The sequence below is a fragment of the Emys orbicularis genome, chromosome 7 (genome assembly GCF_028017835.1).
Source record: "Emys orbicularis isolate rEmyOrb1 chromosome 7, rEmyOrb1.hap1, whole genome shotgun sequence".
Classification (NCBI taxonomy): Eukaryota; Metazoa; Chordata; order Testudines; family Emydidae; genus Emys; species Emys orbicularis.
In genome coordinates, this window is record NC_088689.1 from 72945995 (window position 1) to 72973205 (window position 27211).

General features: G+C 46.4%; 1 protein-coding gene across 3 annotated transcripts in view; it reads left to right on the forward strand.

The window, feature by feature from the left end:
• The window catches only part of ALOX5 (arachidonate 5-lipoxygenase), a 50206-nt gene extending 45508 nt beyond the window's left edge, over positions 1-4698 (forward strand). For 2 of the 3 annotated variants that reach the window (XM_065407832.1, XM_065407833.1), the window contains exons 12-14: positions 233-333; positions 3560-3730; positions 4519-4698. In XM_065407832.1, coding sequence (XP_065263904.1) covers positions 233-333; positions 3560-3730; positions 4519-4698 — 452 coding nt within the window. The remainder of the gene's footprint in view (positions 1-232; positions 334-3559; positions 3731-4518) is intronic. The other variant, XM_065407834.1, reaches the window with a different exon arrangement.
• The last annotated feature ends 22513 nt before the right edge of the window (positions 4699-27211 follow it).

Below are 27211 nucleotides of genomic sequence, written 5' to 3' on the forward strand. Positions count from 1 at the left end.
CTTACAAACACCAATGAAGCCTTAAAATTCCCCTGTGAGGTGGGTCAGTGAATCCACCATTTTACAGATGGGTTGCTGAGGATCAGAGAGGTGCCAAGGCCACCTGGCAGATGAGTAGCAGAAGCCAGGAACAGAAAGCCATGCGCTGTTTGACCTACCGCAGGCCAATAACTCAGGTGTGCCATAACTGATCCAAACCTCATTTCCAGCTTTCTTCTCCTCCCCCTTTTAGGATTTCCGAAGACAATCAAGACCCGCGAGAAGCTATCGGAATATCTAACTGTGGCAATATTCACAGCGTCAGCCCAGCACGCGGCTGTGAATTTTGGTCAGGTACGGGTGTAGAAGAGTTGGACTCATGGCTGGGTGTGGAGCAGCAGCTCTCTTCTCATCAGGTGCCTCCTGTTGACCATCGTGCCGGTCCCACTGTGGCCCGCCTCTTCTCGTGACTCAGCCCCCTGGCCAATCATGTTTAGTCCCCTCCCTGCCAGAGAGTCTAACAAATAAATGTCCAATCTCCTTATGTCCGGTCTTTGACCCCGATGCTGGGCCCTGTGGTCTTTTCACACCTTTGTCTCAGGGCTTTCCAGTGTCCCTATCCCCTTATATCTGGGGGCTTCATGCCTCCTTCACCATTGGCTGGTAGGAGACCCCAGGCTCCCCCTCTCCTGAGGGTTCCAGCCCAGGGACCCTCTGGTGAGCAGGCAAGGTCTGTTTATTCAGACCCACCCCCATCTTCCTCCCTGGGCTTCTTCCTGCTGTGGTCTTTTCCCAGGCCTTCTCCCCCCTGCATCCCTAAGTTCACCCTTCTTGCAGGGCCAGGACTTGCTGGGCTCCCTCTTGGACTCCTCCAACATAATCCCAAACCAACAGCCAAATCTTAAAACCAACTTCTGCCCTCCTCAGACTTGATCTTTCATTCCTCAATCCAACGCCTGCAAGGGCTATCTTCCTGGAAGTCCAGTCCAGTATGAGGGCTCCCCATCAGAGCCTGCTCCACTCCCCAGCAGCTGCTCCGTGTCTCTGCGGGCCTCTAGCCAGACTTCTCTACTCAGGAGAGGATCCCAAGGCCAATTCTCTCCCACACTGTCTCTTTGATCCTCCCGTTGTCTCCACTCTCTAGTCCCAGAGAGTGACTGCAGAGTTTCTTCTGCTCCAGCCTGCCAGTCTTTAAAGCAACCAGCAGTTCCTCCCCAGCTGAGATTCACCTTTAATTAAGCCTAACTCACTCTCCAGATGCAGCCAGGTGGGTTAATTGGCCTCTCAGGCCCTCATTAACCCCTTTATTTCCTGTGTGGAGTTCACACATTCTTATTTTCAAGAAGAATAGCGCTCATATCAGTTGGGATGTGCAGCCGCAGTGGCTTGGACTGGGAACTTTTTTTAAATGTATGATTACACACTCAATTGCCCTTCTGTGCTAAAATACCCGCCTAGCCTCCTGCAAACACCATCAAAGTCCATGGGAACCGTGCCTTTTGAAAGGCCACTTATTTCAGTGCCTAAATATGGATTTTGGTGCCTAACTTGAGTCACAGATTTGAACATTTTGGCTTCAGTGTTCAGATTATGGGTAACATTTTCAAACATGCCTAAGTCCCATTTTCAGAAGGGTCTTAGAAGGCTAACTTTCATGGAAAGTCAATGGGACTTAGACTCTTAGGTCACGGGTAAAATTTTCAAAAGTTCAATAACCCCAACCAATGAGGAAGTGGATCTCAGGCCATTTTACTGAGACACTTGCTGGTTTTAAAGTCCCACGATGGGACTCATCATGCTACATTGCGAACAGAATGTTGGGAATCATTGCAAAAGGGATAGATAATAAGACAGAAAATATCACATTGCCTCTATATAAATCCATGGTACGCCCACAGCTTGAATACTGCATGCAGATGTGGTCCCCCCACCTCAAAAAAGATATATTGGAATTGGGAAAGGTACAGAAAGGGGCAACAAAAATGATTAGGGGTATGGAACAGCTTCCATATGAGGAGAGATTAATAAGACTGTGACTTTTCAGCTTGGAAAAGAGACAACTAAAGGGGGATATGATAGAGGTCTATAAAATCATGATTGGTGTGGAGAAAGTAAATAAGGAAGTGTTATTTACTCTTTCACATAACACACGAACTAGGGGTCACCAAATGAAAGTAATAGGCAGCAGGTTTAAAACAAACAAAAGGAAGTATTTCTTCACACAGTGCACAGTCAACCTGTGGAACTCCTTGCCAGAGGATGTTGTGAAGACCAAGACTATAACAGGGTTCAAAAAATAACTAGATAAATTCATGGAGGATAGGTCCATCAATGGCTGTTAGCCAGGATGGGCAGGGATGGTGTCCCTAGCCTCTGTTTGCCAGAAGCTGGGAATGGGCGACAGCGGGTGGATCACTTGATGATTACCTGTTCTGTTCATTCCCTCTGGGGTACCTGGCATTGTCCACTGTGGAAAGACATGATACTGGGCTAGAAGGACCTTTGGTATGACCCAGTATGGCCGTTCCTATGTTCTTATATTCTTACATGATAGCAGGGGTATCCCAACATGCCCTGTGCTGGCAGTATACCCACCACAAAACAGCCTACCTTTAGAATCATGTTTTTTCTCCAATATTGAACAGCTCTGGAAAATAAAATGTATAATAATCTCCCCTTATCTCCTACGTGGAACAAATTAAGTGTCTCACCAGACTTGAATAGTCTTCCAGTTGGTCTGGACTACAAAAAAAGTGCTTTCCTAAACTCAGTTAGTTGACTCAAGTTAACCAACATGACTGAAAGTGTTCCTTAATACCTAGTGTAGACACAGTTTAAGCCTTTTAAACTCCTGTTAGCTTGTCCTTTTATAACTTTGAGGGATAGTAAAGGCTACAGCCAAGGCTAACATGATTTTAAATGTGGTAAACTGCATCTACACTAGGTGACAGGGGGTGTTTCAAGTCACCTGACTCTAACCCCCAGCCCCACTGCTACCCCTCACACACACATAACCTGTTTTCTTCATATAGGCAGACCCATTTTGGCCTGGGAGAACCTAATTAAAAATTCTGCCCAGCCAGGAAAAATAGCATCAATTTACTATATAAAGTAAGTTGCTTTCAGTATCCCAAACATCCCAGGCCAATACACACAACTCTGCTCTGGAGGGACTGGAAAGATTCCACAGTCAGAAGCAAAATCTTCCTTGGTTTTGACTATGTGCAAACGTTTTGTTATATACAGTGTTGTTGTAGCCATGTCGATCCCAGGATATCAGAGAGACAAGGCAGATGAGGTAATATCTTTTCTTGGATCAAGTTCTGTTGGCCAGAGAGACAAGCTTTCGAGCTTACCCAGAACTCTTCTTCTTCAGCTGATCTGAGGAAGAACTCTGTGTAAGAGAGCTTGTCTCTCTCACCAACAGAAGTTGGTCCAATAAAAGATATTACCTCACCCACCTTGTCTCTCTGATATCCTGGGATCGACATGGCTACAATAACGCTGTATTAGTGACTTTCCTAAATGCCGATGGCTGTGATTTTCACTGCACTCTCTTGCTTTGTCTTGCCTCTCTCAGTATGACTGGTGTTCCTGGATTCCCAACTCCCCTCCGACCATGCGGCAGCCTCCCCCTACAGAAAAGGGGACAGTCACAATTGAGCAGATTGTGGAGAGCTTGCCAGACAGGGGTCGCTCTTGTTGGCATCTTGGAGCTGTCTGGGCCTTGAGCCAGTTCCAGGAGAATGAAGTAAGTTCAAGACCTTGTCTATTCTCTCTCAGGAGTCTGACTGCTCGGGTTTCACTCATCTCACAAGGCAAGGAAGGGGTTAACATTTTTCACTTGAATACTTGTAGAACCACAAAACTGGTTGCTTCGTGACCTCAATCCTTCAAAGGACTTGGGCGGTGATATCGCAGCTGCCAGTCCTGCTGGCAAGTGGGCTGTGCACTGCCAATTACTGTATCTCTACCATGGCTCCAACCAAGAGGGTACTGTGACCTAGAGTTATAGGAGAGGGCAGAAGGAGGGTCATGGCAAAACCACATAAACTGGGAGCCAGGAGATCTGGGTTCTGTTCCTGGCTCTTTGCAAGTCACTTTGCCTCCCACTGCCTGTTTCCTCCTCTGTAAATGGGATAATGATACTCACCTACCTTGCAAAGGGGCTGTGTGGCCAAATTCATGCAGGTTTGTGGAACACATTTTGAAGGGATGGAGGTTGAGTGAGGTTACGTACAGTGATAACTCTCTGTAAGAAGAGGTGAGCCTCAACTCAAAGGGTGAAACAATGGACGCCTCCTAGGGACACTCTGGAGTAGTTGCCCAAAGCAGGGAGCTGCATGATGGCAAAAGGGTACGTTGTGTGGCTTTTCTTTAGAATCCAAACAGACCAAAGTCTCCAGCAGCAGCGCTGATGTGTCCCAGGAGAGGGGGTTGCGTTGCTGCAGGATGGGACATTTAGACAGAACAGCTGGGGCTCCAGGGTTTATTTCCAACCTACCCCAAGAGTGATCTCTTTGTGTCTTCTACGATTAGCTGTTCCTGGGTATGTACCCAGATGAGCACTTCGTAGAGAAGCCGGTGAAGCAGGCCATGATGAAATTCCGCAAGGATCTCGATGAGATCGTCAGCGTCATCACTGAACGGAACAAGAACAAAAAACTACCCTACTATTACCTTTCCCCAAACCGCATCCCCAACAGCGTCGCTGTCTGAGCAGAGCTCCATGAGAGGCTGAAGGTTTGGAAAGCTCCATGACACGCGCCACTCATGAGCAGGCCCATCAGCAAGACAAGAAGCAACTCAGACCTCACTCAAAGTGGACCCTGAGTGGTTTTTGAGTTACAAAATAAGTTTGGTTATTACTTTAATCATTTTACATGTTAATTATTATCAGGAAATATCAGTTCAAATGTGTTCAGAAGTTCGTCTTAAAAGCTTTTACAAATCTTCAGACCCAGCAGTGTTTGCAAGCCAAATTGTGCAAGAGATCAGGAAAGTTCGGATGACTAGAAACTGACTGAAAACAGAAACTGACTGGTCTATTCACATCTCGCGTTTCACTCAGCTTGGTCAGCAAAAATACACATCATCAGGAGCAGCAAGTAAATTAGATTTTAATTCTGTTTTAATAAATGGCAGTGATATCAGGAACACAACAAAGCAAATTTACTTTTTAAAACTGGGCTTTTAAATCCAATTTTTAATGTATTTTTTTATCTTAGTCATAAACTTCCTGATTTGGAACCAGAAATAGAAGCCAGAAAATATCACTGTGCGTTCATATGAAGTGGTGTGGTCTCATGTGGAAGGAGGCTTCAGTAATTTTTTTGAATCAGGGTGTTATCTTTCTACATGAAATTTTAAAAGTTCTCTTCTCAGTGTCTTTCAACAGATGTTTTGTATTGTTGCATATGGACAGACTTTTTGCTAGCTCCGCAATAAATGCAGACTGAGAAGTGCTTTTACTCAGTTTGTTTCCTGGCTGAGGTGGGTGGTTTTCAGGGTTTGGTTCGCCTTTTTTTGTTTGTTTGTTTAGTTTAGGTACAATATGGCTCAGTGTTTAGAAATGAAAACTGAGGTTGTAGATCAAGAGGGCTGGTATGGGAATAGAAAGGCCCCAGCGCCTCTGAAATCAGCTTCTCAATGTCTGTCCCATTCAGCACAGTTCACCATCTTTATCAGAAGGCCTCTTTCATTAAGTAACTATTTTTTGTCATTACCATTGAGTAGTTAAGACCAGCTTCACTGGCTGTGTGCATGTATATAAACTGCAGAAACGCCCCCCCCCCCCTTCTCCACCCCCCTCCATCATGCACTTATAAGGATACCTACGTGTTAGAAGGATCAGGGACATGGAACAATCTGTGTTTTGCTTCCATGGCCTTTTAGCTGAAAACCCCAAACCTTGACCTTGATCTTCACAGTATCTAATCAATAAATAGAACTCTATCCAAGAGCTTGGAGTGGGACTAGTGTGTGAAAAGCCCCTGGACCGGTTTGAGTCAGGGCTATTTGGTGTCATCTAACAGTTCGACATTTCCTCTTGGTGCTGCATTGAAGTCACTAGGCTTGACTAATACGTGACCTGGCTGCCACTGCATGACACTATGCATTTTTGCAAATTACTTCTTGGAAAATAGAGATTACCGTTGGTTATAAAGAAACTCAGTACAAAAGGCTAAATTCATTTGTGGTGTAATCTCATTGGTTTTACACCATAAATGAAGTTGGTCCACTCTTTTCTAAACACAGTAATAATGAATATAGAAATGAGATTAGGGAAACGTAAAGGGAAGGTTTGTGCTTTTGTTAATAACACTCTTTGTTATTTCTCCCATATTTTGTTGCCTGAAATATACCCTTGTGCCCTTACAGAATGTATTCTCCATAGATAAAAGTCTGTTTTGCTAATGGAATAAAACTGAACAAGAAAATAGGTCTGAATATTTTATTTCTCAATATCAACCATGATCAACTATTACAGAGGCTCCATTATACCGAAAGCCAACAGATGCAGAGGCATTTTATGAATTAGTGTTCACAATTTAGAGATGGTCACACTTCTGCAGTTAAAGAAATATGGTCATTTTCACTATTAATATAAATTTTAGAAAATGGTGCCATTAAAACATGTATGTTTTATATGTTGCATATTCCCCACCTTGGTTTGTGGAAAGGGAAAGCCAAATAGATTCCATACATCTTATACTTCAAACTGTTTTTTCCCCCGCACCGAATAGTAACAGCAAATGCGGAAGGTAAAACCACTTCCTGCTGGGCGATAATATATTTGAAGTTGATGTGCCTTTCTTTGACCACAGTACCTAAAAAGTGCTGACTGCAGGAGTAAAGCTATGTATTTGTTTAGCAATCGCAGGGTATTTACCAGGGGATCAGATTCTTTGTGTGCAAGTGGCACGAAACAAAGTTACACTAGAAAATGCTGCAGATGCTATGGTCTCTGGTATATTTGGTGCACGCTTTCTGATTATGAAACTAATTTGCACTGTCAAAAATTCGATTTCTTTAATTACAAAAATTAAAAACAAACTGAGAGGAGACAGTCGCTCACTTGCAACTCTTGTTCCCTGTCACTGGCACACGATGGTGGGATAAAAGTAGAGTTGCTAGGTATACCTAGAGCACTGGCACTGAATTGATAACGGCCAGTCTGATCCAATCCCAGGAGAACCAAGGTTGCCTGATGGGCCTCCCATTCCAGAGTCCAGTGAGCTGGTTGATGCTGGAGCACATATGGATGAGAGACCCTTCCTTCCATACTGGCTGGAAAGTGAGTCAATATAAGAGTCTCTGTGCTGCTATGGAGAACCATGCTCCAAGTGTTCAGCCTACTTTTGCCTCCAGTCAGTGGACCGGAGGAATTATCCTCACCCACTGGCGCAGAGCCGTTCTGATCAGTCAGTCCCAGATGCACCTTCTCTCTCTCAGCCAAAGGCTCATGGGCCTCCACCTGTATCCAGTGGTTTGGAACTGGTTGGGGCTACGTGAAGGAGAACTGGAAGTCTCCTGCCTCATTTGTTTCGGACCAGTGAGGTAAAAGTGCACAAGCCATGCTGTTCAGAGGAGACTTTCTCCCTAGCCTTTTAAACAACAAGTGTGATGCGTGTCCACGCTGGCGAAACACCTAGAACCTGACCTTTCCCCCCAGTCCTCCCTCTTGGGGCCAGAGAGAATGTCACAGGTGCAAACTGACTTGCAAGTGAATGCCCTACATTTTATCTTCATGCACTAATGACAACCAAATGACCTACAAAGATGGTTAATGAATTCCTGCTCACCAACCTGATCCAGGTCCCACTGAAGTCTATGTGTGCCTTTCAACTGACTTCACAGGGAGATGGGTCAGCACCAGGTGCTAGGAGCCGCTGCGAACAGAGAACCAAGGGATGGGGGGCTCTCACACCAAGGTAGAATGCTCAGCTCTGCAACTGGTGGAGCTTCACAGATTCCAAAGCCAGAAGGGACCTCTGTGATCATCCAGTATTAGACTGGCCAGAGAACTGCCTCGAACTAATTCTTATTGCAAATCTTTTAGAAAAACATCCAGTCTTGATTTAGTAAATTGCCAATGATGGAGAATCCACCACAACCTTTGATAAATTATACCAGGGTTAATTACCCTAACTGGTAAAAATTTACACCAGCTTTCCAGTTTGAATTTGTCTAGCTTAAACTTCCAGCCTGCCTCACCAGGGCTTCGCACTCCCTAGGCTCCAGGTGCCTTCATTTAAGCCCAGTTAATTGGCCCAGTTGGTATGTATGGCTAAGATCCCAGGGCAGTGTCACCCTGTGACAGGGAGATGCGCATCCATTCTTAGCCACAAGCCCTGGGGTCTTAGTCACTTTTCAGCTGGGCTGAGGATGCTGCCCCATGGGCCCAAAGGCGGCAGATGGTTTCTAGCTTGTGAGATGGCTCCAATGCTACTTGCATGCTCCTGACATGGTTCCATGGCTCAGCAGAGGGCTGGGGGATTCTCCTAGCTGAGGGAGGCAGCATGGGGGCTGGTCTCTCTCCTGCGCTGTTCTCAGTGGAGAGCCCCTTGCCGGCAGGGGCATAGAGAGGATCCAGAGATCTTTCCCGCACCAGGGAGAGACAGACCTTTGGAGAAGGGAGTCAGCTGGGGATTGTCACTCGTCTGCCCGACTCATCAGGCCCCAGCACTGGCCCCACAGCACCCAGCCCCAAGTAGGGTTGGCAACTTTCTAATTGCAGAAAATCGAACCCCCTTGCCCCGCTTCTGCCTTGAGGCTCTGCCCCTTCTCTGAGGCCCCACCCCCTGCTCACTCCATGCCCTCCGTTGCTCACTCTCCCCCACCCTTGCTCAGTCATTCATTTTCACTGGGCTAAGCGGGAGAGGGGGAGGACTCCAGCTGGGGGTGCGGACTCTGGGGTGGGGATGGGGATGAGGGGCTCAGGGTGTGGGAAGGGGCTATGGGCTGGGACGGGGGTTGGAGTACAGGAGGGGAGTGAGACTTCTGGCTGGAGGTGTGCGGGCTCAGAGGTGGGCCCGGGGGCTTGAGGTTCAGGAGGGGGTCTCTGGGCTGGGGCTGAGGGGTTCGGAGTGTGGGAGAGGGCTCTGGGAGTGCGAACTCTGGGGTGGGGCCAAGGGGTTTGGAGTGTGGGAGGGGGCTCTGGGCTGGGGCCAAGGGGTTTGGAGTGCAGGATGGGGCTCAGGGCAGGGGGTTGGGGTGGAGGAGGGGGTGCAGGGTGCGGGCTCCAGGAGGGAGTTTGGGTGTGGGAGGGAAGGGGGTTGGGGCACAGGTTCCAGGCAGCGCAGACCTCAGGCAGCCCCGGCATTTCCTGGGGATGGAAGAAGTCTGCACAGCTCCCATGAAGCGATGGCATGTCCCTCCATCTCCTAGGTGGAGGGGCAGCCAGGGGGCTCCCTGGCCTGTCCCCACCCACAGGCGCTGCCCCCACAGCTCCCATTGGCCGCAGTTCCCATCCAATGGGTGCTGCAGAGCTGTGCTGACCGGAGCTGCCAGGGTCCCTCTTCAACTAGGTGTCCTGGTCAAAAACCAGAAGCCTCGCAACCCTAACCTCAACGGGGGGAAGAAGGGGAGGGGGTGAGCCCCGGCAGAATGCGGGCAGGGGGGAGGGAGCAGCGGGTTCGGGAGGCTGGAGGGGGCAATTTTTGTGGTCTGTTGCTGATTGCATTTTGTTGCCAATCAAACAATTTTTTTTTATTCCCCCAGTTTGGAGTAGAGGGTGTCTTGCTGGGCCATGAACTGGGGAGGGAGTATGACATACTGGGGTCCAATCCAGACTGAGTAGCTGTGTCACCCCGGCCCTGTAAGTGGGGTGCCCTTTACAATGCCTTGCTGCTGTAGCCTCGAACCTGGACTGCTCACAAACAGCCTCCAGCATGTAAGTCACACCCAGCCATGTCTGGGTATGCTTCAGTCGGCCAGCCAGGCCTTGGCTCCTGCCGACCTGGGTTATGCTGCAAGGTGACCCCAGCACAGCCCCAGTCCTGGCTCTTCCCCCAGAAATGTATGGCCTGTACTGCCCAGCCCTCTCCTGGCCAGTCCAAATATGTTGAGTCCGTTACTCCTTTAAGAGCACAATATGCACACAACTTGTCACCCTCCCCCAATGGCATTAGCCAGCCACTTTAACGTGAATACACTGAATTAGATAAAATACTAAAACAAGTTTATTAACTACAGAGAGAGATTTTCTGTGAGTACAAGTAATGAGGCATAAAAGGGTACAAGAAAATGAAAGACATAATGCTTACTGGTGCCTAACTTCGATTCAAAGGAAAGTTTTCTCACCAGATGCTTTCAGCAGGCTTTCTGACCAAACTCTTTAAGTCAAGCCTCCCTGCCCCCAAGTCCAATGGCTGCTTCCTTTATCTCTTCAGGGGCAGTGACTGCAGTGGTCAGGGAGAGTCAGAGGGGGGTGTTTGTTCCTCTTTTTTATAGTTTTAGTTCCCCTCTTGAAAAACATTTCCAGCTGAGAACTAGCACTAGGAGTCTATGTAGAACACTGTTCCCTGCTTGGTTTTCTACCTGTTTGAACTTCTTTTTCCCCCCTTTCCTGGTTGATGATGCTGGTTACTGCTTAAATGCAAATTAAGCAGTGTACACATTCCTTTGGCTCTTTGGGCACCATACTCAGGAATCTTATAACTTCCCATACAATGTTGCCACAGATATTTTACCAGGCCACGCCTGACCTGCAAATCATCTTTTCAAGGGAAAAAAAAAACCCTCATCAGGCATTCTTTGGACAACGATTATTACAGTACTGTGTAGGATGTGAATACAGTGGTATAGTCTAGCATATGGGGCTAAGGCCAGGAACCCCAAACTCTGTCTGGGGGAGACAGTGGCAGCCCCGAAATCCTGCTCTATAGAAAGCGTGACAGTACTTACCCTTCCCCACCCCCATCCTCTGTTTGTCTCCATTCCCCGGAGCCCCTGTTCCTCCAAAGTTCCCCTGCATTGAGTCAACCGGGGCTGCTTCTCCCTCCCCCCTCCCCTCCCAGGAAACACTGAGTGGGGCTGAGAGAGGCAGCACCATTAGTTGTGAATGGTGATCCGGGGTTGGGTTGGTGGGGGGGGGGGGGGAGGAGAAGCTAGGTGTACTGTGCTTATTCCAGCTCTTTCGAACTGGCAAGTTTTCAGTGTGCCAGTCATGGCACCCAACTTCACCCTCCTTTCCTGAGTGAAAAGCCCCAGCTTTCTTGCTTGCCTGGCTGCCGAACCCCAGGGTCTCAGGCAGGCCCTGATTTGTATTGGTTCAGCTCACACTTGTGTCCCGAGCCAGCTGAGACTCGGAGCCCCTTTTCCCGAGAAGCTGGTAAAGTTCCTCTTTTTGCTTTGCCTGTTTTTCCAAAAGGCAACAAAGCAGCTCTGTCTCAGCTGTTTCCTGCACTATGTGCTCTTTTCTGATGTATAGGGCCTCTGCCAAATTCTGGTTTCGTGAGGAACACGTTCCCCTATAAGTGGGGAGCTAGCGGGGAACTGGCCACTCCATTTCTAAGCCACAGTTCATAAACCCACCCAAGCAGTTAGCCAGCTCAGCAAATGATTCTCAGAGCACGAAGAAGAGCAGAGTGGTTAGTAGAAGTTTAAAAATTAAATTGCTGTACATATTTACAGTAAATATACTAGCTCTATTAATATTAATATATTTCATGTTAGAAGTTTTTTTTAAAGTCTTCTGCGATCTTGCTCTGCCCGTTTTGAATAATCTCTCATTTGGCTATTTTGGGAAGGTCCTGGTGGACAGCTCTGCTCCCAGTGAAAGGCGGAGAAGTTACTATTTCTGATATCCCGATAAGTGAAAAAACCATCACGCTAAATCCTGTGGTTGGGGTTGGCTGGCACGGGGGGGGGGGGGGAGGGGCGGTGGGAGGGAGAGAAGGTGGGTGGGTGGGTGGGAGTGTTCAGATGTCTGTCCAGCTCCCACGCACTATGTACACATGAAAATAATAATCCCTATATGTAATATAATCTCTAGAGTGCTGGCACAATACCCAGCTGAGTCCATATGATCTAGTTACACAAATAAATGGAGATCTTCTCATATTTGTAAATCACATTCTCTGTTGAGTTAAAGGAAGGGGGGGGAGGAATTTCATAATGCACAGTCCCAAAATTCTTTAATCCGGCCCTGCAAGTAGGGCCATGGAAACAGGCTGCAAATATTTAATGGGTGTAACCCCCAGCCAGCACAAGGGAGCAGTCAGGGCAGTAAGAAGGGTTGTCGGCGCTGGAGGTGGACTAACGGGAAAGGCAAGTTTAGGCTGACTATCAGGAGAAACTTCCCAGCAGTGCAAGCTACCGCTGTGGGAAGCAATCTCCTAAGGGACGTGGGGGAACTCAGTCACTGGAGTACAGTACAGTCTGTACAGTAGAGCAGACAGAGGAGTCTCTGTGCAGGAGTTTGGACTTGGGGCCTTCCAGCCATACACATCTATGATTGTATCTACCCTGTTGAGACCAGTCCTGCACCAGGCCCTGGGGAAGAGGAACAGGGGAATGCTAACACAGCAGAGCTCCTGTGGCAGCATCACTGCTATGGCTCTGTGAGGGCTCGGGGCAGCCGTGGCTCTCACAGCCATTGCAGGGGCTGACCCCCAGGGAATCTAAAGTGACCTGAAGCTGTCCTAGGCATGGGACTCAGAGACCTCCCGGCTCCTCATAAATAGGGAAGCAAAACCTTACTGAGTGATGCAACGTTCCCATAGTTCTCCAGCATGACTTCTTTGGGCAGTGCCCTCTGCATCTCGTCCAGAGAGCCTGTTCTGCAGCACTGAAATGCACCACCGTCTCCTGAAAAGTCCCGCAACAACAGCGCCCCCCTCAGAGCCTGCTGCCCAGTGACCATCCACTGCTCAGTCACAGGCTGGTGGGAGGCCAAGGGCTCTGCCCAGGTGAGATCCTGCTAACATCAGCTTGGCTTACTGCTCTTTTATGCTCAGAGGCGCTGAAGGAGGGAGGAGGCAATGATGGGCCTGTGGCTAAGGCACTGGACTAGGAGACAAGAATTGAGTTCCCAGCTCTCCCATGGGCTCGCTATGTGACCACAGCTGAAGCGCTCTGGCCTCATCATACAGGTGTTTAATGATGATGCTCCCCTCCTTCTGAAGGGCTGGTGAGAACACGCTGGTTAACAATGGGCCGATGGTCAGGTACTACAGTGATGGGTACAAACACCTGGACAAAAGAAGCGGCGGAAGGAGAAAAGAGGCTGAGGAGCGAGCTAGAGAGTGGATTTTAAGTGGGGAGGGCAAGAGAAGATTCCAATTTCACAAATGAAACAGCTGCATTAAACTAGTAAAGAACCTGTTGCTTTGGGGCAAGTTGGTGGAGGTAGGGTGACCAGACAGCAAGTGTGAAAAATCTGGACGGGGTGGGGGGTATTAGGAGCCTATATAAGAAAAAGACCCAAAAATCGGGACTGTCCCTATAAAATCGGGACATCTGGTCACCCTAGGTGGAGGTAACGTGCCTACAGCCCTAGCCGCCCAGTGTTCCCTGCGACTCATCTGCAGTATTGGAGAAGTGCCAGGCCATGCAGGAAACGTTTCCCACAGCTGCAGCCTCTTTTCCCTGGAGTGTCTGCGATGCCCAGGAAGAGCAGGGCTGGCATGGCGTGGCCTTCCCACAGCCAGGACATTGATAGCTCATTGCCTTTGCGTGGATTCTATGATGGGCACTAGGGGGATACACTCTACCTGAAATATTTCCCACACTTCATCCCATTACTGCCCTCTCTCTGTTATACGCCGGAGGGAATTCTGTACCACTGCGCACACAGAGAATTCATGTCCCCTGCAGACCTACCCCCCCCCCCCCCGCTCCCCGCCCGCCCACAGAAAATACATTCTACCAGGGAGGGACTACAATTATGCATTTCACCCACCAGAGGCTGCTATAGCACCAGATGAGAGGGCAACCAGCCACACAGAGGGAGGAGGAAAGGCTGCCTTCCTCACAGCAGCCTGCCAGGTGAGGCAGCACAGAATATGAGAGGACAGACAGAGTGCAGCTTTGGGGAAGGGGTCACAGACTGGGGTTCAGAAGGGCTAGTGGGGAGGCAGACTGGGACAGGTGCACAGGAGCTAATGGGTGATAGTATTGAGCCAGGGCTGAATGTGAGTGGGGATGCAGGGACACGTTGGATGGGGGGGGGTGGTACAGGGACATGGGGAGAAGGGGAGGGAGGGAGGGTGGCTGACACATGGGCACAGGGGCAGATGTGCCTGACTGAATGGGAGAGGCTGGGGCGGGGGGTCAGCCAGGGTCTGCATGGGGGAAGCTCCCCAACAAGCCTTCCCACTCTCCCCCCCCCCAACAAAACTCTTCCATACTTCGCCTACCCACACCCAACAACCCTCCAGGTTCACTCCACACTACTTCTTCCCTCTCCCTCAGCTCCTTCATTACCCCTGACTCCTCCAAGCCTTTGCACTGCTTCTGAGGGGTGTGGGAAATACATTTCCGTATTGTAGTTTAAATGACTTATAACTCAGAGTTCTGTATTAATATTCCCAGTAAGGAATCTATTTGTCAAAAAACATTTCCTGAAGCTTCTTTGTTGTATGTTTACAGACATACTTGCTGATGGGTATTTTGAAATAAATTACCAAAATAATTGAAACTGGCATAATTATACTGTGTTATTTTGACAACTAAAATATGCAGAATTTTAAAATATTGTGCACAGAATTTTTCATTTTTTGGCGCAGAATTCCCCCAGGAGTACTGTTATGCAGGCTCTTAGATGCCCCCTCCAGCTCAGAGAATTGGGCATTGTTCCCGCTTGCACTTTCTGCTAATACCCCAAGCGTTTCCTCCCTCAGCTGCTCCCTGCCCATGCCCTTCCTCCTCACATGCAGTCACAGTCCTCTTGTTAGCTGGGAAAGAGAAAATTCAGCCGTGACTTGCTGGGAAACTCGTCCATTCAGTGCGCTGGGGGTCGCCCAGTCACATGGACAATGCTGGCTGCCAGAAAGTGCAAATACCCGAATCACAGTGCATGTAAGATGACCCCCAACAGTTCCTAATGGTAACAGTTTTTCTTTGTCAACCCTTTGCCAGCCACTGCCCATATCCTTCCTGTTACAGCTACTGCTGGCACCATGCGTCACTCTGCCGGCTCTCAGCCTTCCTGTCCCAGTCTAGCCTTTCTCTGCCACCAGCTTCCAGGCTGCTGCTCCTGCTCTCATGCCCCCTCTGAGCCTGGCCCCCTTGGGCATCACTGAGGGTCCCCCAGGATACTTTAGGCATTATGGAGCCCTCCACTGGTGGGATCCTTTCGCTCCAGCTAAGTTGGGATGGAGGGAACGTGTCCAGTAACGAGCCAAAGTCATTACTGAGTGTTCAGGCTTCTGTGGAGCAAGCCACTGGGTTCTGAAGACCAGAGGTCTCATGGCAGGTGTATGGCTGCTCTGGATGCTATGGTGGAGAAGTTTGGGACTGTTCTGGACCCCAAAGAGGTACACCTCTCAGCAGGAGGGCATCTAGGAGCTGGCAGCAGGGGAAGGGAGTTGGGGGGCCCAGGAGGTCAAGAGGAAACACTGCCTGAAATTCCCAGAGGTGGAAATTCCGGAGGACAGGTCAAAGAGGGGGCAGGTCCCTGCACTGGTGTGTTTGGGGTGTAGAACAGCAGGACACAGTGGCCCTTTACAGTCAGTGACTTTGGGAAGCAAACTATGACCTGAAGAGCGTCAGGGTCCATGTGACCGGGACAGCCCAGAGCACTAAAGGGAAGAGTTTGCTAGTCATGAAGTCAACATTGGTAGGGTCGTACCTGCCCTACTCCTACATGATACTCCCCTATTTATACATCCATGCACCATGTTAGCCCTTTTGGCACAGTATCGCACTGGGCGATGGTTATCCACCAAGACTGCTAAGGCCTTGTCAGAGTCACTGATTTCTAGGATAAAATCCCCTACAGAGCCCCAGATAAGCATGTCCTACATTCTTTGTTCCTAGCAGGCGGCTGCATTAAAACAGACATTGTTTGATTGCACCCAACTCACCAAGTGGTCCAGATTGCTCTGTATCCATGATCTGTCCTTGGTGTTGTCAACTAACCCTCTAATCTTTGTGTAAGCAGAGTCAGGATGAGCTCTACCCTGACATCTGGTGGTGAATTATGGCGAGTGTGGAAAAGAACTCCAGGGGCTGATCTTGTTTGCACAGGCACACGCACTCGCCTGGCATGAAACAACAGCAACTGAAAGTGGTTACTTTGGCTGATGTGGGATCCCCAGTTTCTCTGTTATTGGGGCAGGAAGAATAAAGTTTTGTTACCCTGATTCTGTGAATCAAGGCCAGTGGAACTGTTGTATGACAGAAGGACACACCATTACCTAAGTAGCACTTGCTTGACAAGGGGCATGGGTTACAAAACCTAGTGAATTGAGAGAGGTTGGGGGCATGTATTTGTACCTGGTGGTGTGGGCCCCCTTTTGTGAGCCTGAAACACCAATTGCTCCTCCTCTCCCTCTCTCCACTGTTGAATGTCAGAGCTAACTTTGACTCTATTAGGAATCTAGTTACAGGCTGCTGAGCTGAATTCACTTCGGGCCAATAGTGCACCAGCACTGGGGCTCCCCTACTACTAGCTGAAATCACAAAAGAGCTAAAGTTACTAAGAGCTGAGATCACTGAGGCTGTGTTGACTAGTGGGGGAGCCTGAAGCTATATTGCTAAGCGGCTGGCGGAGCAGTTTGCGGGGACGGCTGGAGGAGCAGCTAGCAGAGCGGAGCCTTGTGGGGACGGTTGAGCGGCCCAAGGAACGGTTGGAGCGGAGCTGAGCGGCTCACAGGTCGGTGAGCGGAGCAGCTGGTAGAGCAGAGCAGTTCGTGGGATGGCAGGAGCGGCTCGTGGTGAAGGCTGTGGCGGAACCCCATGGAGAGGCGGCCAGTCGGCCTCGGATCACGTAAGGTGCCCCTTAACACCCTGCGTGCCCCCCCCTTTTGAACTCTGGGGCTGCACTGACCAGGGACAGAGACTTTGGGGTTGTTGGACTTTTGGGACTTTGGTGATTCTTGGGTTGCTGGACCCAAGAGACTTTGGGGTTGTTGGACTTTTGGGACTTTGGGTTGCTGGTTTCAAGAACCAATGGGAAAGGACACGGCCCAATTTGCTGGGGTGGGTCTTCGCTCATGGTTTGGTCTATGAACTCTAGTTGTGGTGTTTTCCCAATTTAATGCTATGTCGTTTACCTCATGTTATTAAACATTTTCTGCTACAACAAGGCTCTGTGCTTGCGAGAGGGGAAGTATTGCCTCTTCAAGGCGCCCAGGGGTGTGTGTAAGATTTTCCCAGGTCACTGGGTGGGGGCTCGAGCTGGTTTTGTGTCACGCTGTTGGGAGGGGACCCCTATGTATTGAACCCGGCCCTTGCTGCTATCAACTTGGCCTGGCAGAAGGGTTACATTTGTATCATCTGCAAACTTTATCAGCAAAGGTTTCATGTTTTCTTCCAAATCAGTGATAAAAATACTCACTAACATTGGGCTGAAAACTAGTTCCCCCAACAGAACCAGTTGATACATCCCCATTAACAGCTCTGTTTGGAGATCTCAGTTATTCAGCTTGTAAAACATTTACCAGATTCCATATTGATTTTGTATAATGCTAGGATTTTAATCAGAATCACTTAGCATGCGCCTAGTATGACAGATCTCCTATAGGCAAGTACACACCAGAAGGTGAAGGTTTAGAGGCTTCCTCTATTAGGTGAAAAAAGGCAGCAGCATCCACCCTCATTTACAAGAATTATAATGTTGCTTACCCATAGTTCCACATCCTGCGGTTAGATGGTTGGAATTTGTTTGGGTTCTGATTGTGTAGATGGTTACTGTAACTGTACTCAAGAGAGAATACAGGACTTGTGAAGATCCGCATGAGCCCTTTTCATCTGGGTTTAGTTTAGTGACCTCTTATAGCCAGCTTCAGGCATAAGCACAACTAACATTTGTGGGGGGAGTGAATCCCCCCCATTTCCCATCTCGGTGACTTCAGCAGGGCTTTACAAAGAAGGAATCCCAGTTCCCGTGAATGAGAGGTGGCATGGTCAGGCTCCAGCTAGCACCCGGGAGGTGAAGGATATTGCAACAGTGTTGGGTTTATAGAGCAGATACTGTCATGCAAATCTTGACACCATGCTGCAGGATTAGTTGCGTAACCACCATTGTCTTTGGGGAGCATATATATGATGTGGGAGGGAACTGGAGATGCAAACTGATGCATAAATAAGGGTTCAGAGAAGTTCATTCCTAATCTGATAATATTATGCAAACCAAACTAGTTAATAGTTAACTTTTATTTACACAGAGTAACTAAGAGCTGCTACTGGCTAAGTTGCTGTCACTTGCCATTGCACCAAGCAGTATATCAACTCCAGATTCTGACATACCAATTAACTCCAACTAGAACCCAGAATAATTGCTACATTCTGCAATGGAACCTCCAGGAGCAAGTCTATTTCCTGGTGGCTTGTATCTCTTGCCTTCTTTTCTTTACAGCATGGAGAAAGTTGTCCAGAAATGGGAAGCTGCCACCAGGGCCTGTTCTTCTCATCATCATAGGGAATGCCCTGCAGCTGAAAACCAAGGCCTTGTCGAGAACCCTCCATGAAGTAGGGGCACCTCTGAGTGGTTTTGTTGAAGGGGCAGAAAGCTGCAGAAACCTGTGCAATAGCTGGGGTCTGATGTGTGACGCTCCCATAGTGATGGGAAAACATTGTGTGGAATTTGACTGAGCATATTCATCACTGCAGGAAAGGGCCTCTGACCTCTTCTTAAAAGCAAAGACACTTGTACCCCACACCTGAGTCTTTCCAATAACAGTTTGATTCTGAAGATGATCGCTTTCCTAGTAGTCTTGCTGAGAAGGTTTAAAGACACATTCCAATTGCTTCTAACACATTCAAACAGTGAGAAACAAGACTTAGTCTTAATAATGCCTGGCGCTTTCCCCCTGCAAATCTCAAAGCAGCTGACAAAGGAGGTCAGTATCATTATCCCTAATTTATTGATGGGAAAACTGAGTCAGAGAGGTGAAGTGACTTGCCCACGATTGCCTAGCAGGCTAGGGAGACAGCCAGGAATAATCATATGATAATACGCCACTGCGCTTATGCATTGGTGTGGGTGCTGGACTCGCAATGCCAGAAATGTCCCACCCTTACTAAGCTCATTGGCATGAAACTCACTGACAAAGTGCCTTGCTTTTCAAGTAACAAGCAAATAACTAGTAAGTGAAGAAAACAACAATCTAAGGACATATCATATAGAGCTGGCTTTCAACGCCTTGTATGGTTAGCTTGGAGTGTGCACAGAGAAGCTCAGGTGTGACCGGCTTTCTTCTATAAGCTAGTTATCTTTTTGCTTTCTTAGTGGCCTATGCGGTGACCTTGAAATGGTTTAATTTGTGCAGAGCACCTGCTTCCACAATTAGGCACATGTCCCGCCGACTGGGTCTGATCAACCAATGAGAGCTTGTTCCGATGATGTAATGCTCATAACTTGAGTAGGATAACTATCTCGAAAATTAAAGCTATTCACTTGTATCTGCATGTAGAGTTTAATACCTTGAATGAGTTTTATATATGTATCTAAATGATTGTGTGCGTATATATCAAAAACACACGCACAATGAAATGTATTTGTGTGTATATATTTTGAGGATGGAATTAAAAAGGAGATATTTACAGTGAATGAATTAAAGATTTTTTTCCCTGCGAGTAAGAAATTAAAAACACAGATGGATGTTATGTTGATAACCACATTTAATAAGGCATATTAACATACATGATTTTTTTAATCAATGAGTTAAAGCAGCAGGTTCTCAACCTTTGCTACAGCATGATTCCTTTTCCATACCAGTACCCACCCCTGCGAACTGAGAATCTCTCCCTGGGATTTAGCTTGGATCCTCCTCCCATTTAGCCCCATGAGAAGAGCCTGCTGTCATAGCCTCCCCGACACCTGTTCATGAGATCCAGGCTGAGAACCCTTTGAGTTAAATAGAGTTTTGCCTTCTTGAGCCACCAACTGTTTGGAAATCCAAGATCAATTAGTTACTTGCAATTGCAAGGCCAGATCCTCAGCTGGCATAAACTGGAGTTGCTCTGAGTTCAACGGAGCAATGCTGATTTACACCAGCTGAGATATGGCTCACAGTTTCCAGAAAGTTTGGAAATAAAGAGGATTGGATTTCAATAAGAATTTGGAAATTCCTACATGACAAAGTGCCTTCTACTTGGGTATCTGGTTTGAATACAGAAGGGGGACGAGTTATGCATTGATTTGTACTGAGGACTTTATGCAATGTGCTTGTGTAAACATTTATTGCATTCATTTAGGAGAGTCTGGAAAGAGTTTGTGAGAGGAATCCCTGAAACTCCGTAAGCCTTACAAACTCTGAGGGAGTGGTGGTGAGTGGGGACAAGCGAGGTCTTAATTGGAAAGGGGTGGGTTGCTGAGACAGAGGATTAGTTCATTCGTCCTGACACTGTTCCTGCTCTAAGCAATAAACAACATGTCACATGAGAGATGATTTTATAGCACACGGGCTAAGACTATGAGCGTATTTACCAGACCCTTTGGAGAAACGGGGAAGAATAGAATATAGTGCATGTGGCAGAGCTTTTCTATCCACAGTGTCACTACAAAGGATAAGCTGCTCTTGATTAGAGTGAATCAACTCAAATGCCATTAAAATTTGCCAGATAAGCAAACTATCGCTTGTGGATGGCTGGGGGCACTTTGCTTCGGCGTCCTGAAAGCATCAATCCAGACATAGTCCTCCTTCATCTGCTTTCTCTTTGTTCTGTGTCAGTCCAAATATTCACAAACACAAAAGGCCCAATTACCCTCTTTTTAACAGCAGTGGAGCTGCATTGGCGGGTGCGTCCAAGCAGAGCATATGGCCAGTTGATTTCAGTCCCAACCCATAGGCTTTTCCCTCTTCTCGATTATGGGGGAAGGTATGCAAGTTTCGTAGACTGCCTCCGGACTTACTTGCGAGGATTTCTGTCCTGCACGACCAGCGTCCTGCTTTATATTCCTCGCCCAGTTGGATTTTCTGGGGATGGGCGCTGGTAGCCTGCGGGGTGGTTTTTGATCCTCGTTTTCATAAGCATTTGTTGGCTCCTTCATCATGGACACACAGGAGACCTAGGAGCAAAACATCACAATAATAGCCATCTGCCACAAAGTACCCAGGCTCTGCAGGGCGCAACATGTGAGACATGCCAGCTTTTCTCTTTGGAAAGGCCCCAGCAATAGGTGGATATAAATAATAATATAGAGGGAAACCTTGGAAAAGGCACGCTTGGGGAGAGCGCTTAGAGCGAGCTGTATGTTATTGGCTGTGAGTTACCCTTTAGCCAACCACCAGGGAGGACTGTGCATAGTCACTAACTCAGGGTGTGTGCGCTATGTTGAGGACTGGCCCATTTGCAGCATATTAGAAAGTGCTAATAAGAATTCTTACTTTCGGAAGCCTTGGAATGGTCTGTTCATATTTGCATTCTTCAGGCATCTCTTGACTCTGCTTGGCCTGAATGAATAAACAAAATGTCACAGACAGATCACACCCATAACAATTTACCTACCTCCGCGAAAGGAGCGATGGGGAATTCTAATATGATTTGTTGTGGAAAAAACTTCAGAACTCCAGACACACCTGGGCTATGTCACTATAGTAAATAATGATACTCTGCACTTCTCTAGCATCTCTCATCCAAGGATTTCAAAGTCCTTTACAAACAGGAGGCCCAAGAAGATGCCCAAGATCACACTGGGAGCTAGTGAAAGCTAGGAACCCAAGAGTTCTGGTTCCCAGGCCCCCGCTCTTACAATCAGACAACAAGCCTTCATGCTGAGCTTGCACAAATGAACCTGAGGGCAGACTGTGGTTTACAGAATCTTTTGTTAGTGGCGATACGTGAGCCAGAAACCAGGTGGATACAAATTTATGTTTTTTAAATCAAAATAATCAGATTTTTCTTTATTTTGTTATTCAAATTATAAGTTTTCCTTTAAAAAAAATAAACCTGTTTAAAATGAAAATCTGAATGTAATACAAAATATTTTAAGGCCTAAACATGTTATACTCTTTTAAAATATTTAAATAATAAACAAATATGCTGAATCTATGTACCTCCATCATAAACTTTGAGTTAAAGTCTGCTTTTCTACATAAAGAAAGAATCAGGGAAAAAACATCTAACTTTTGAGGTCAAGCTTTATAAATATGGCACAGCAGGTCATGTACTGTATTAAGGGCTTGTTTTGTTTAACAAAAACAAATTTTATATGATTAATTAAATTCCAGTTACCATTCTAATGCAGCTTGACACAACTCATCAGCAAAACGTTAATTATCTAGTAAATAAGCAAGATATCATTCACCATTTTCAAATACACTAAAAAATGTTCAAGTACTTCATAACACTCTGAAAATACTAAGCTATATAACTGCTTAAATTAACGTACCTAGTTATAGTTTAGCAAAAAGATGTACCAAACCTAGCCTCTATTTATTTGTAAATCAACATGCTTTAACGGTTATATCAGCCAATGAGAATATACCTTTCTTTAGAAAAATAACTGAAGTACAAATGGGAAAGTTGATGAAAATCAATTATTTAAATCCAGGTTTTCCACTTGGTGATGTAAATCATGATTTAAATCAATTCACCCTGGCCAGAAAGAACCCCTGCTTGACATTGAGATCTCAAGCTGAGTTTTCAGAAGCTGGCCAGTTAGAAGCCCCATTTTTCACTTGTAAGCTGAGCATATGTGATTTGAAGGCACTGAGGCAAACTTCATGTTTGTGTTTTTGTGAGCTTCAGGATGACTTTTTAGAGAGTCCCTTTTCAGCTCAGACCTGCACTTACAGCATACGGTTAAGGAAGTGGGTGCTTTGTGTTTCTAAAATATACCATGGGTCTGATTCTGCTTTGTACCTTGCAGAGAGTCACCTGGCTGTAAAGAGCTACCATTCTGAACAGGCAGCTCTTAGCACAAGTGTCAACACAGTGGAGGGACAGGCCCAACCTATTCAAGAACTGAAGTCCTGATCCTGCAAGCTCATCCAGGCAGGTTGACACCTGTGAGGCCCCAATGTCCGACAATAGGAGATGTGCACGGACTGCCTGTCGCGGCCCTCATTGGTGTGACACAGATTCATTTTAATAAAGGGAAACGCCAAATTTGCACATTTACATTGACAATTAAATCTCATGTTAAAATTAGGGCTGTCAATTAATCGCAGTTAACTCATGTGATTAATTCAAAAAAATCATGATTAATCGCAGTTTTAATTGCACTGTCAAACAATAGAATACCAATTGAAATTTATTAAATATTTTGGATGTTTTTCTACATTTTCATAAATATTGTATTCTGTGTTGTAATTGAAATCAAAGTGTATATTATTTTTATTACAAATATTTGCACTGTAAAAACAACAAACAAAAGAAATAGTATTTTTCAATTCACCTCATACAAGTACCGACTTCTTGTTTAGCCAATCGCTAAGGCACACAAATTTGTTTACATTTATAGGAGATAATGCTGCCCTCTTCTTATTTACAATGTCATCAGAAAGTGAGAACAGGCATTTGCATGGCATTTTTGTAGCTGGCATTGCAAGGTATTTATGTGCCAGATATGCTAAACATTCGTATGCCCCTTCATGCTTCGGCCACCATTCCAGAGGACATGCTTCCATGCTGATGATGCTCGTTAAAAAAATAATGTGTTTATTAAATTTGTGACTGGACTCCTTGGGGAGAATTGTATGTCCCCTGCTGTTTTACCCGCATTCTGCCATATATTTCATATTATAGCAGACTCGGATGATGACCCAGCACATGTTGTTCATTTTAAGAACACTTTCACTGCAGATTTGATAAAACGCAAAGAAGGTACCAATGTGAGATTTCTAAAGATAGCTACAGCACTCGACCCAAAGTTTAAGAATCTTAAGTGCCTTCCAAAATCTGAGAGGGATGAGGTGTGGAGCATGCTTTCAGAAGTCTTAAAAGAGCAACACTCTGATGCAGAAACTACAGAACCCGAACCACCAAAAAAGAAAATCAACCTTGTGCTGGTGGCATCTGACTCAGATAATGAAAATGAACATGCGTCAGTCTGCACTGCATGGATGCATATCCACTGGAATGCTGGTTGAAGCACGAAGGGACATATGAATCTTTAGCGCATCTGGCACATGAATATCTTGCGACACCAGTTACAACAGTGCCATGAGAACACCTGATCTCACTTTCAGTTGACATTGTAAACAAGAAGCTGGCAGCATTATCTCCTGAAAATGTAAACAAACTTGTTTGTCTGAGCAATTGGCTGAACAAGAAGTAGGACTGAGTGGACTTGCAGCCTCTAAAATTTTACATTGTTTTATTTTTGAATGCAGTTTTTTTGTACATTTGTAAGTTCAGCTTTCATGATAAAGATATTGCTCTACAGTACTTGTATTAGGTGAATTGAAAAATACGATTTCTTTTGTTTTTTTACAGCGCAAATACTTGTAATCAAAAATAAATATAAAATGAGCACTGTACACTCTGTATTCTGTGTTGTAATTGAAATCAATATATTTGACAATGTAGAAAACATTAAAAATATTTAAATAAATGGTATTCTATTATTGTTTAACAGTGTGATTAATCGCGATTAATTTTTTTAATCACTTGACAGCCCTAAATCTAAACTAGCAACAGCCATCAGAAAGTATGTCTCTTGGTAAGATTGTAGGTGCCCTCTCTAAGGCAGCAGGAAATCAAGGTTTGTGTTGATATTAGATTTGGTTGGAAAATGGAGTTTTGGGGGGGTTTTGTGGAAAATTTCAATTTTGCAGCAAAAATTCAAAACCCAAAATATTTTAATTCTAAAAGTGCTGCCATAGTATCTCATGGGAGTTGTAGTTTGGGTGCCTCATGACCGCATTTTCCTCTAGGGGTTGGGCTCCCTGGTTGTACTACCTCTCCCATGAAGCACCAGGGTCTCCCCTCTTGGAAAAAGGAAGTGATCCATCATGGCAGTCCCTGATTATGGTGCATCATGGGAGATGTAATCCAGCTGGGGAGCCTGGTCCATAGGGGAGAATGGAAAATGAGGAAACCAAACCACAATTCCCATGAGGCCCCACAGCAGCATTCCTAACTCAAAATATTTCAAGTTTGGGGCATATTTTTCTTTTCAAAGCAGATACTTTCTGCAAAAAAAATAATAATTTAACAAAAACCTCAATTTTCCACTGAAAGACTGTTTGAATGGAAAAATTGTGACCCATCCTAGTTAATATCTCATCGTCTCCCTCACTTCAAGCCTTTCCCTCCTGGATTTTCACCATCATCACATCCTTTAAATGTGAAGTGGCCCCAAGCCATGAATCTGAGCTCCAACTTTTCCATGAGTTATGGGGTGTTTGGATCTGGGGCTCCTTCTAGGGTGGGAGCATATGGCCAGCAGTGACACTTGGATCTGGATCTGAATCCAACTTTCCCCAAAGCTCAATGGAGTTTTGAACCAGGATTCCAACGTGAGCCCATCACCATTTGAAATGTTACAAAGCCAATAGCAATGTCATACAGTCACCTTATTACAGCTGCAGCGTGTCCTTTGTCGAATGCAGGTCACAGCCAGTATGATTCCGAGGACCAGGGCCACAATGCTGGGTATCCCTGCTGCTAGTCCTAACACCAAGGGATTTACCTAGCTCATGAAGAAAGAGTGCAAGGTCAAACACACACACAGTGGCATCCTCTCCTTCTATCAGGGAAGTGGTGGATTCTCCGTGTCTTAGTGTCTTCAGATCCAGACTGGATGCTTTCCTGGAAGATGTGTTAGCTACACAAGTTATTGGGCTCAATCCAGGAGTAATTGTGAAATTTAATGGCCTGTGATTAGGGTGGCCACTGACATCCCCAGAACACAGGACAACATCCCCTTAGCTGTCCCCACGCCTGCTGGCGTGACCATGTCACATAGAGGACGCTATTTTGCGGAGCATGCTGCACTGCCAGCGTGACCTCACACACACAGCATGTGCAAGGTCACTCCAGGGGGGGGGAGGGCCAGAGTAGTGCGCTTTGCCAAATGGCACCCTCCATGCGTGATATTGAACTAAACCATGTCCAGTTTTAATATCTGTACTGGACAGGGGACAAACCATACAACAACAGGACTGGCCGGCTTAAAACCAGATGAATGACTTGCCTACCTGTGTTATACAGGAGATCAGAGTAGATGATCTAGCCTTCCCATCTCGCCTTAAATCTATGAATTATTGAGGGCAAGTTATTAGTATGCACGCATGCCTAAATCTGGCTGCTGGGTTCCCAGAGCTCGGGCCCTGGCCCTGTTTATAGAACAGCTGACAAAGAATATCACCACCTTGCTCTTATATAGCACTTTTCATCTTTTGCTCGCTAAACACTTTACAAAGGAAATCGATATCATCATCACTCTGTATGGGGTAACTGACACCAGTGCGCCCCCCCCCCCGCGTTGAGATTCTTGGGGGCTGACCCCACTGCAGCATTGGGACCAGCATAGCCCAGGGGGCATTCACCACTAGCTACAAGTAAACGCTGCATATTCGGGGCATTCACCACTAGCTACAAGTAAACGCTGCATATTCCTTTCGGCTGAAACTACGCCACAGTGAGCAAAAGGCTGAAACTCTGGGTTTTTTTACTGCACTGTCTCTTTAAATCTGGAACTCTGTGCCCAGGTGGGGTTTGATCAGTTTAGCTCTGGGGAGCAGGAAGGTCAGAGCTGTTCCTGCATGGAGCTGCTACTCCTAGTTTTTTGCAGGTACTGTAAACTGACTCCTCTGCTCAAATGCCATTGTTATTCTAATGTATAAAGATATTACAAAGCTTAAATATTAAAGGCCACATTCTGCTCTCAGTAATATTGGATCTGCACTGGAGAAATCAGTGGAGTTCTGAGTTTACACTGATTGAGCACAGCATTTGCCTTTTAGCATAGAAGTGAACTCTACAAATTCTGGCTTGATTTAACTGGATGAATGTTTCCTAGCCTGAGTAAATGGCTGTGGGTATAAACTGAAGCATGTGTTTGCAACCAGGGAATCAAACTGCCTTTTAGTGGCCTGAAAAGCGATTGTTGCACAAAACATGCGGTAGAGACACATTTCATTTGGTTTAGAACTGCAGTTTCCTAACATTT